Here is a 12,165-nt window from a genome sequence, read left to right as displayed (position 1 = left end):
ATGACATCATTATTTTGTTGAGGCCCCCCTGAGGGTGGAGACCCCCCTGAGGGTGGAGGCCCGTTTCAATTGAAACTGGTGAAACATACTTAAGGCCTCCTATGGTTGTTTATGCATGCGTGATCATCCTCTCTTACAGGATATGCAGTGCTTCAGAGGCTTCTAAGGTTGGTGTAAGTTGTGTGGGATGGATCACAGAGGGTTCTAAGGTTGGTGTAGGTTGTGTGGGATGGATCACAGAGGGTTCTAAGGTTGGTGTAGGTTGTGTGGGATGGATCACAGCGTATTGTGTATTGTGTATGCTGCAGTGCGGGTCCTTGTGTCCAAGACAAATTTCTCCTTTGGGAAACAAAATAAAGAAACCTTGAACCTTGGGTTTATCTTGGTTTAATTGTCATCTGTTTGGCAATATTTGTTGTGAAATTGAACTGTTAATCGTTTAACTCCTAGGTAGATAGACAATGCAGACGACTGACAAACCCAAGTAGTCTTTACTTCAACTCCCCGCGGCCCTCGGGCAGGCAGGGTGGGGGAACAGCGGTCATCTATAAGGATGACATTAAATGCAAGCAATGTTCTGCTTCTTTCTCCAGCTTTGAAGTGACTGTGTTTGAGGTGGGTCGTATTGAGCAGGTCTTGTGCGCACTCATTTATCGACCCCCTAAATACAACACGGATTTTCTGTTTGGCAATATTTGTTGTGAAATTGAACTGTTAATCGTTTAACTCCTAGGTAGATAGACAATGCAGACGACTGACAAACCCAAGTAGTCTTTACAAACAGAGGAGTTCCCTGACCACACACGAGGACTTGATTAAGACCCACAGTGGTCCAAATGTTGTTGACTCGAACATAAACCTTTTTTTACTGGGATCTATAGTGTGCGGACTTCCCCTCCTTTCCTCAATGTTGGGCTTCTCTCTTCTGGCTCCAAACTATGGAATGCACTTCCCATTGCAATCAGAACTTCAGAATCACTCCCAATCTTCCGCCGTAGTCTGAAAACCCACCTCTTCAGACTCCATCTTTGCCCATAGCACTTGTCCTAGCCATAGCGAGCTTACAGTGCGGAAGTGATGGTGCCAGTGTGTTTGGCTGCTCGTCTCCTGCTCTCGTTTTGGTTTGTGTTTCTGCTGTGTCTAAGCCTTGGCACTGTTCAGATTAAGTCTCTTCTGGTGTATGATCGCCAATCCCTCCTGGATATCCGACAAAATGCCAGGATTATTGGTTCATTTTACCACAATGAACAAAAAGCCGCGCCGCCGCTCCTAACAGGAATCCCGACTCATCTGCTCCCGGTTGCGTCCCCGCCGCCGAGGAGGAAACGTCTCCGCCGCGGCGCCGCCGTGGCAAACGGAGTGGCAAGCTGGTGAAGCTGAAAGCCTGGGTATGCTGTTCGTCTTTGTCTCACGTGAAACCTGGATTATCGTCTCCCTCCGCCCTGCTGCAACGACGCCAGGTCCCCAGCGCGACCTGCCTCGCTCCTGTTGCTAGCCTGGAGTTGCTATTCCAGCCCTGCCGTCCCTGCGCTCCTCAGCTCTGGAGACGCGGGGTGAATCTCTGCAATCTGCGGTCGCTGCGCCGCGATCCTAACTCCTCCGGATCAAAGGCTCCAGCCCCTGTCAGGATTGGCCTGGTGAATGCCAGATCGCTGACAAATAAAACATTTATCCTGAGGGATTTCTTCAGCTCCCGCGCCCTGGATCTCCTCTGTGTGACAGAGACGTGGATGGCGGTGGGTGAGTGCAGCGCCCTCGTTGAACTGTTGCCGGCCGGCTGTTCCTATTTCAACTCCCCGCGGCCCTCGGGCAGGCAGGGTGGGGGAACAGCGGTCATCTATAAGGATGACATTAAATGCAAGCAATGTTCTGCTTCTTTCTCCAGCTTTGAAGTGACTGTGTTTGAGGTGGGTCGTATTGAGCAGGTCTTGTGCGCACTCATTTATCGACCCCCTAAATACAACACGGATTTTGTGACTGATTTCTCCAATTTCCTGGCTGGAATATTGCCCAACTATGATCGAGTGTTGATTCTCGGAGATCTGAATATACACGTATGTTGCCCTGATAAACCGATGGTGAAGGACTTCCTAAACCTTATTGAATCGTTTAACATGGTGCAGAATGTGTCGGGTCCTACTCATGATCGTGGGCATATGTTAGATCTCGTTATCTCATATGGGCTGCCTATTCTTAACCTAGAGATCTGTGATAGTACGTTCTCTGATCATTGCCCTGTTCTGTTTGATGTTGCTCTCTCTTGTACGGAGAATAGATCTAGGGCTCCTGCTAGACTCTGTCGGACTCTTAACCCCCGCACTGCTAGTCGCTTTTCAGCTGCTTTTGAACAGTTGTGTGCCCCGTCTGTCTCGGCTGTTCCCACAGAGGAACTGTGCTCTTGGTTTAACTCTTCGTGTGGGACCATAATGGACTCTGTGGCCCCATTGAAATCCAAGCTGCCCAGGGCAAAGCCCGAGCCCTGGTTTAATGACAGAACCTGTGCAGCTAGACAGGAGTGCCGAAAAGCAGAACGTAAATGGAAGAAGGATAAGCTGCAGGTTTCTTCTCAGATTTTAAAGGAATCCTGGCTCTTCTACCAGAACACTGTCAAAGAGGCAAAAAGAGATCACCTAGCGAATATTATTGAGTCTAACCGTCTTAATCCACATGTACTCTATCAAACCATTGACTCAGTTCTTCATATCGCTCAGCCTGTCTGTTTTGAATCATCTGACATATGTAATGACTTCCTGCACTTTTTCATTGACAAGGTGGAAAATACAAGGGCCCTCATCTCTGCTCCTGCCTCTGACCCCTCTGTCTGTGTCCCATGTCCCGCCGTGCTCAGCTCGTTCGAACCTGTAACATTGTCCTCTTTGGAGGATGTAGTCAGCCACTTAAAGGCCTCAGGTTCGCCTCACGACGTTATCCCGGCTCGCCTCTTTAAAGAGGTTTTCCCCAGCGTAGCTCACATGGTCCTGAAAATCATAAATAGCAGTCTCTCTTCTGGTCTTGTTCCCACGTGTTTTAAACATGCTGTAGTGCAACCACTGCTTAAGAAGCCAGGCCTCGACCCCACTGTGTTGGCTCATTTTCGGCCCATATCTAAATTGCCGTTTATCTCCAAGATACTAGAAAAGGTTGTCTATGCCCAGCTACAGTCTTTCCTAGAGGAGCATAAGATCCCTGAGGTTTTCCAGTCTGGCTTCAAAACCCGGCATAGTACAGAGTCTGCACTAGTTAGGGTATTTAACGACATCCTCATAGCTAATGATGCAGGCGACTATGTCATTCTTGTCCTGCTGGACCTGACGGCTGCGTTCGACACAGTCGACCACAACGTCCTGCTATGGCGCTTGCAGCACCTAGTGGGTATATGTGGAACTGCGCTAGGGTGGTTCAGGTCCTACCTGACGGGCAGAACCATGTCTGTCAGCGCTGCTGGCTCAGAATCCTCCCCGGCGCCGTTGTCATATGGTGTTCCACAGGGCTCTATTTTAGCCCCAGTGCTCTTCTCCTTATATCTCCTGCCGCTAGGGTCCATCCTCAGAAAACATGGCATTTCGTTCCATTTCTATGCTGATGACAGTCAGATCTATGTTCCCCTAAAGAAGAAAGACGCTGATCCTAAAGCTCTTCTCTCTTGCCTGGATGACATTAAAGCCTGGATGGCCCTAAGCTTTCTAAGCTTCAATGACAAGAAAACTGAGGTGGTGGTGTTCGCCCCAAATGGTTCTGGAAACCCCCCTCCCTTTGATCTAGGCCCCCTGGCACAGTTTGTGAAGCCAACAGTCTCCAACCTAGGTTTTAAAATGGACAACGACTTTAAGCTAGATCGCCAAATTAGCTTAGTGGTGAAGTCTAGCTTTTTTCACCTGCGACAACTGGCAAAGGTAAAACCTTTTTTAACCACTCAGCACCTTGAGACAGTAATCCATGCCTTTATTACATCTCGGCTGGATTACTGTAACGCCCTCTACCTTGGAGCCAGTCAGTCTTGCCTTGCTCGGCTCCAGTTAATTCAGAACGCGGCTGCCCGACTACTAACTGGCACGCGTAAGAGAGAGCATATAACTCCCATCCTCGCCTCTCTCCACTGGCTGCCAGTGAACTTTAGAATCCAGTTCAAGGTTCTGCTTTTTACTTTTAAAGCTTTAAATGGTCTCGCCCCTCCATACCTCTCTGAGCTCCTCCACCCCTACTCTCCCGCCCGCTCCCTCAGGTCAGCTGACCTGATGCTGCTAGAGGTCCCGAGGGCGAAACGGAAGCTTAGAGGGGACAGAGCTTTTTCAATCGCTGCCCCCAAGCTCTGGAACGACCTTCCCCTGCAACTTAGGCAGGCCCTCTCTGGCCATTTTTAAAACCTCACTGAAAACGCACTTTTATTCTTTGGCTTTTAACACAGCATGAGACCTCTGTTCCTGAACTTGCTTCCCCCCCCTCCTTTTCTTGTTTTGTGTGTTGTCTTTGTATTCTGTGTTTTTAGTCTATGTGTTTACTTACTGTTTTTACCTATGTACTGTACAGCACTTTGTGGCAGCTATGGTTGTTTTAAATGTGCTATATAAATAAAGTTGAGTTGAGTTGAGTTGAGTACAGGCGTATGCAAAGGCTCAACTTATGTAATTTAGATAGCATTTTATGTAGACATGGCAGCACTCTATAGTGTATACGCATAGTTCAGACGGATGTTAGCTTCCGTATGATTCTTGATGACGATGTGTGAGGAGCGCTACCCCCTCCTATGTCCATCTTTCCAGGTTTGTGTGAACACAAACATTGGCTTGTGATTGGCTGATCACCCCATAGCGATGATTTGATTGGCTGAGCAAAGTATTTATTTAAGCTAAAAGTGAGGGGGGGATAAAAGTGAGGACCCAAATTGTGATTTGGAGTTTCGCTTTTTTCACTGCAAAAGCCTGTTTCAGATAGCACATAAACACAGACACAGCATGATGCATCACCTCACCTGAATTCTGAATCTGTACGCAGGTTCGCTAAACAAATGTATTGTGTTGTGCAGCGCTGACATTGGTACAGGCACGGGTACGGATGCCCCTCCGTTATAGTATGCGTTCTAAACGAGCATCGTTCACCATAGTGGTTAGGTATATATTTATATTCCATCCTGCTGGGCCTCTAGGTGTTTGTGGGCGGTCCTAAACGCATCCTGTAGATCCTGGTACTGGACCAGAGAACAGGCCTCCTCCAGCTCCGCCCAGCGATAATCCTGGTGCTCCTCGGACAGTGTCACCTCCACGTCCGGGTCCGTCAGCTCCGCCAGTCGGTACACGACGTCCTTGGGTCTCTGTCCCACCTCGTAGTGCAGTTCTCGCAGGAAGCCGCCAATGACGCGCAGGTGCTCCGCCCCCAGCCCGGCCTCCTCTTGGGTCTCTCTCAGGGCGGTGGTGAGGTCGTCCTCCCCTGGTTCTACGTGCCCCTTGGGCGGGGTCCAGTGATGCTCTCCATAGGACGTTTGTAAGAGCAGATACTGGATTGTGTCCGAGCCCCCCGAGACCGACTGGGCCCCACACCGGTACACTATGAAGCCACAAGCGCGACAAGCCATCCCAAACGCTTTTTCGATTAGACGCCGTTGATAGAATCTCCACAATTGTCCGTGATTACCAGATCCGACTGGCTGAGGGTAATTTAAGCCCAGAGTGTAATCGGCTGTTCTGCTGCCCCGTTGAGGTAACCTACACACATTGTGTGATGCAATACTTGGAGTAACCCTGACGTTCGAGTCGGTGGCAACGGTTAACAGGATTCCCTTTATTAAATCCAACAGCTAATTTCCCTGTAGTCTGAGTGGGTCAGGGGATGTATACAGCTACAAGCTACTGCTGTGGCTTGTCACATTTTATTTGTGACATATGCCTGCCCATATATGGTGCAATGTTCCCTCAGCCCTATTCTCCCTCAATATTAATACTTTCCCGAATCCAAGCCTAATCAATTGCTTTATCTGTTACGCAATCAAGAGCATTCCATGCAGACCTAGTAAACAAAAATCACACCCGTGTGAAGTGAAGTGAGGGCCGCTCTTATCATCATACATCATCATACAGTACATCCGTTTAAAAAAGTTCTGTCTTCACTTTCCGCCCTCACTTTTATCTTCAATATGTACTTTGCTCAGCCAATCATCACTATGGGGTGATCAGCCAATCACAAGCCAATGTTTGTGTTTACACAAACCCGGCAAGCTGGGTATAGGAGGGGCTAGTGCCACTCAAAAATTGGTTACACATGTGTCTTAAACATGGATATCTGAAAGCACACTGTGCACATGGCACACCCCTATACTGGTTGACAAGAGATATTTTCCTGAAACGCCCATCTGTAGCCTAGACGTTTTGGTCATTGTGCCAAAAATGTACAGAGTAGTACATATTGCCGCTAATAAAGTTGTCTGGGAATCGCTGTGTAAAATACTTTATAAAAGTAAAATCGCACTCGTGACTCATGTGAAGTGAGGGTCGCTCAGAGTTCTTGGGGAATGATGATGTTCGTGTCCATGAAAAATGAAATAATAATAATAATACAAATCCACGATGTGCTCTGAAGTGGCCGTGCTATGTATGTCTATATACAGTGTACAGTCAACTGTACTGAATATGAGCAATATCAGGAAGATTTGAATATCTGACCTGTTTTCCTTGTTCCTTCATTCTGGGTGCCTGCCATGCAATGGCAGAAACACAGGTTGAAATCCGCAACCAATACTTAATAATACTCGTATATGTTCCGAAACTTTGACCTCTATGGCCGGCCGCACAATTTACCAAAGCCCCACAATATATACATCGAAACGTGCGGCTCGGCCGGGAATGATGTGCTTGTGCTTTTCTTTCCGATTCGAGTTACCGTGCCGACGTAATTCGCAATAAACGACGCGAAAGATCCCCATTCAAAGTCAATGGAGAGACGCGAGTAAAAACAGAAAACGACGCGTTACTTTGGAGCCACATTACTCTGGCATACTGTTACGTAGAAACACGATTTAAACGTCAAACAGCACACGAGGCAATCGACTTTGTTGTGGTTCAGACGGAATTCGAATACGTTGCACGGTTTGCTCGCTATCGCAGTTCAAAGTGTGTGTGGTCTGAGTAAAAATCTCGATTTAGAGTGTCGCACGGCCAGAGAGAGACCGGGTCAGAGTGAGAAGCCATTGTGAAGACTGTAGCGAAATTCTCCGAACAAATCGTCCTCACGGCCAAAATATTAACTTTACACGCATGGGTTTCGGTAATTTTTTAGCCACACTCGTCCTCTTTCACCCAATGTCACAACCACAGCCCAGATTCATACGGTACGTGAACTACAGCCCTGAAAGCGACAGGTGTACCATCATAATGTGTCATACAACTCCATGTTAAATGCCTGAATGAGTCAGCAATTTTTTCATCACAAACACAATTTCTTAACTCGCTCTCATAACCACGTTTATCATCGTACCAAAACCACGATCGCACACGGCGTACCTCAATGTCTCGGGTCACTCACGGCGAAAACAAAAATCGCATTTGACGTTTACTTTTTGCGATAGAGCAATTTGTTCGGACATACGTTCTCTCACTGAGTCAGTGTGGTTTTAACTTTCAATAGTGTTTGCATTTGCATAGACTAGCCCTAGCCCAGGTGAAATTGATACTTTGTTAATGATTCAAGGTCAAGTTGACCACCTCTCAAACACACGCACACACGAACGCACATGCACGCACATGCACACATGTGCACGCACACACACACATTGAAAGTCAATGGAGAAAATCGGGGAAACACGTAACTCTGTCATTTCTTGACTGTTTCAGAAGCAGGGCGGCTCGCCGGAACCGGGCCGCCCCCCTGAACGAAACCAAATGGACCCTTACAGCTCAGACATCTTAGCATTAGCATGTTAGCATGATAGCATTAGCATGTTAGCATTAGCATGTTAGCATGTTAGCATTAGCATGTTACTATTGGCATGTTAGCATTAGCATGTTAGCATTAGCATGTTAGCATTAACATGTTAGCATATTAGCATTAGCATGTTAGCATTAGCATGTTAGCATGATAGCATTAGCATGTTAGCATTATCATGTTACAACGTAATGCGCAATGAACTAAGACAAAATACCTCATTGAAAGTCAATGGGGAGACCTGGCTCACATGTAACCAAATGGACCCTTCTGAGAGGCTAAATGTCATCAAATGGTGGTCCGTGGCTCAAATGCTGCACAGACTTGGCGAGCTTCAGGCACCCAGTAAAATTTCTTGAAATTTTGTTTTTGTTCTATGTCTATTCTTCTTACCTTTCCTGAAATCTACAAATGATGGGAGCGTGTAGAGTATGAAAATGTATTTCACTCACTTCTTAACACAAGAAGTGAGTGACACAACACAACTTTATCACAAAAACCTGTGATAAGGTTAAGGTTGAATTTGAAAGACGAAACTAGCAACAAAGTTGTGATTGTGAAAATAAACAAGATTTATGCCTTGAACGACCATGGCTCTCGCCGAGTGTGGACTAGGCACTCAACACAACTTGAGATATACATAAACGGACTGCTGAATGAACATATTAAAGTTTTACAGTAGCCTACTGTCCAGAGAGCTGATCAGCGGGGAGGAGAAATAGAGACAATCATTGTTCATCTCTGGAAGCTTGTTTATAAACCAACTACTGGTATTCATTTTGGGCACTAGCTACTGAAGTTGCTCAATCTTGACTTATTTGACATCTACAGCTGCTAGTTTAAAACTTAGTTTTCATTATTCTCTACTTCCATACAGTATGTTTCTTCACCTTCGTAGCAAACTGACACACAGTGACAGGCTGTCACTCATAACCTCGGACGTTCCCACTTTATTGCAATTAGTATTGTTAACATAGCCTTGATGCTGCTTGTGTGAAATTGGCATAAGACTTTAAATGTTTGGGAGGTTTACAGATCACATGGATACAGCACATGTGGTGTTTATTTTTGTTTTTCGTTAAGGTGTCTATAACACCTATATGATTTATGAGTTACTCTGGATAAGAGTAGCTAAAATTGACTTAAGTTCAAGACAAAATTATACAAAATAATTCATTCATTCATTCCCTCCCACACGCATGCGAGCGCGAACACACACACTCACTGTGCGACTTGGTTGATGACAGGGGCGAAGTTGGTGGGTCCGTACAGTGTCACTGTCCTCAGGCTGTGGAAGTAAGCCTCCAGCACACCATCTATTCCTACACAGTTGACATTGTCCTCATCACCACTCTGAAATGGAACACAACAACACCAACAACAAATCACCCACAGCATCCAAATCCAATACAAAGAACACCCACTACACCCTATACAACCCCCCCCTATTGCAGTTATTCTCAACCTGTGGGTTGGGACCCCCAGCTGATTTAAAAAATGCCTATACACAGCATACCCAAAGTAGCTATAAACAATATTATGTCAAACATTTCTTCTTTTTTTTTTTTGCTCAGACAGCCAGCAATGGGTAAAACACTCCCAAAGAAATGTAGTCTCTGTGACAATCTGTGGCCTGTAGTTTTGTCATTGGTCGATTTGCCTGTCTACTTCCTGATTGATTAGTCATTTCTGCAGTTTTCTTTTTTTTCCCCGACCAATGACAAAGCTTCTATAGGAACATCTTTGAATGCAGATTGTGGCCCCTAGATGTGTCACAGAGACTACATTTTTGGGGAGCGTTTTACTCATTGCTGGCTGTCTGAATACCAAAAAGAAAAAAAAAGGCAATTAAAATGTTGACATATTATTGCTTATAGTTACTTTAAAGCATTTGGAATACATGCATGGGGATGGTCTCATTTTGAAGGTAACACTTTTTCCCTCAGCAAAAATAATCAACTCTATGTGCAACTGACATTGAGTAATACAAGTTTGAACTTACTGGAATAGAAGGTTTTTGACTAATTATTTTCTTCATCTAACACTGCATAACACTGCTATTATCATATATGAGCTGGAGAACACAATGTGGCCACAGTATGAAGCCTTACCTATAGCCTGTGACCATGAAACATTCATATTCTCTGATTGTTTTCATCTTAAGTTGGGACTAATACAGAATTCAATCAAACACATTATCCCCTAAATTATAACAAAATAACTGTTTTCATGTGAGTAAGAGTAAACAAAAATGGTGGTATTGATAACTAAGCAGTATGTGAATCTGTATTAATGGGCTCAATCCTGACGACACCCATCCCTTGTCATGAGGGTGAACTACAGGTCGTTGAAGATGGGAGCAGCATCTAAGCATCCACCTGGGTGGATATAGGTGCCTCTCATCCGTCAGGAGGAAGCAGAGAGCCCCACTGGGCAGAGAGAGATGAGCCGGCTGCTAAACGCAAACAGCCAGCTGTTACCACGGCGACAGCCCCAAACCACGCTGTGCTGGATGTGTGTACATTTAAGGTAGTTTTAGGTGTGTGTGTGTGTGTGTGGGAGGGGGGAGGGGGTCGTACCAGTGGGAAAGCGTGGGAGATTTTGCCGTCGGGGGGCAGCTTAGCTCCGAAGCCGTAGGCGGGGAAGAGCTTGTCGCTGTCGTAGTCCTGGATAATCTCCCCCACAGCCTTCAGCGCCATGGCGTACGTGTTCATCTGGTAAGGACTCATATAGTGGAGCGACGAGGGCTGGGATGGGTTACCTGTGTGCAACACACAGCCAGACATGTCAGAACTTCGTGTCCTTGTGTGTCAAAGTATACAAACCACGAGGTAGAAAAGTCACACGTATTCAAAATCAAACTTGAGTAAAAGGACAAAAGCGCTGGCATGGAAATATAGTTACGTTACCATGCATGTAATAGTATTATCAGTCGTGGAAAGTAACTAAATACATGTGATAACTCGAGTACTGTAAATTGTAAACAGTACATTATTTAGGTACTTATACTTTACTTAAATATTTCCAATTTTCTATACTTTTATTTCTACTTTGTACTTTTTACTCCACTACAAAACTTTAGTTACTAGTAACTTTGTAGATTTTGATTATTAGTATAAAACATACATTAACCACTATAGCCCTAAACATTGGCTATTTGAAAATAGCTCATCTAAAAGCTCACAACACGTCATGATGTGATGCGTTTAGACATTTTAGATATAATGAACTTGTGAAGTACAGGAGATAGGCTCCTGACCTATGGGGTATGGGCCTCATGGCATTGATGACTCACAGTACATCAATATTTGAAGTTAATATAACGTAAGTTTGACATACAGTATGCAGGCCAGCAGCGATGTCTCATAGCAAACTCGCCAGAAGTTTATGTTTTTCCAAAGCCAACAATGTGTCATGGTCTGTCACTCCACAGACCATGTCTCCTCCCTGGCCACTCCCACATTCCATTCCTTCACACTGCAGTCCCCTTCACTCACCTGTCTCCAACTCCCTCGTCAGCCCACCTGTGAACATTTTGCCAATTTACCTGCTCCCTATATACCTGGACTCTTTGCACACACTCACTGTCAGAACATTCGTCATTCTTCCCCGAGTTTCCTGGTTTTTGTCGTCTTTGCTCGTTCCACTTAATGCGAAATATTGACGCACGCATGCATGTGCACGCACGTCGCAATAAAATACAATAACAAAATACAATAATATATCAAATATAAGCTCACAACGTGTTGCGATGATACATGTTTTGTGAGCTTGTAGATCTGCTATTTCTGCCTTGAATGTTCAACCCCAGTATAGGGTTCATGTTCATGTTAATATAGGGTTTATGGGTTGAGCTTTCAGGAGCAATTAATACAGGAATGCAGGTTGATTTATGATTTATTTAACATATTGCAAAGGTTTGTGTATATACATGGAGATATGTAACAATATAGTGTACATTGGCTGCAGGGCTGTATGCTTTTAGGTTTTCGGTCGTTGCCGTTAACGAACATGCCTGCAGGTATTTTTTCTATATAAAATGTTCCTGTTCCACATCACAGCTTCAACAGCAAAATGAACTTGACTGGTGTTCTGCTGGTCCTGGCCACCTGTCTCCTGGCCGGTGAGTATTCAACATCCAATGTGGTTAGTGTTGTGACAGCACTACCCGGCTTGTTTTTTATCTACTTTTGAAACACATTTCTCATGTAGACTAGGTGTGATAACTGTTTAATTCTGATGGTTTGTATCACA

At 45.3% G+C, this 12,165-nt stretch overlaps 2 protein-coding genes across 3 annotated transcripts in view; both read right to left on the bottom strand.

Moving 5' to 3' along the window:
• The window catches only part of LOC310861626 (copine-9-like), a gene marked incomplete at both ends in the record, with an annotated part of 103,764 nt that overhangs the window by 16,373 nt on the left and 75,226 nt on the right, over positions 1–12,165 (bottom strand). For both annotated transcript variants that reach the window (XM_083769157.1, XM_083769156.1), the window contains 2 exons: positions 9,137–9,264; positions 10,491–10,672. In XM_083769157.1, coding sequence (XP_083625283.1) covers positions 9,137–9,264; positions 10,491–10,672 — 310 coding nt within the window. The remainder of the gene's footprint in view (positions 1–9,136; positions 9,265–10,490; positions 10,673–12,165) is intronic.
• LOC310861282 (bis(5'-nucleosyl)-tetraphosphatase [asymmetrical]-like) lies at positions 5,117–5,569 on the bottom strand (the record flags this gene model as incomplete). Its single annotated transcript, XM_083768681.1, has 1 exon — positions 5,117–5,569. The coding sequence occupies one exon, from the start codon at positions 5,567–5,569 to the stop codon at positions 5,117–5,119; it is 453 nt and encodes a 150-aa protein (XP_083624807.1).

The sequence above is a fragment of the Protomyctophum parallelum genome, assembly GCF_964188405.1.
Source record: "Protomyctophum parallelum genome assembly, chromosome: 7".
Lineage (NCBI taxonomy): Eukaryota > Metazoa > Chordata > Actinopteri > Myctophiformes > Myctophidae > Protomyctophum > Protomyctophum parallelum.
Note: the sequence above shows the minus strand (reverse complement) of the source record. Positions and strands in the feature narration are given on the sequence as shown.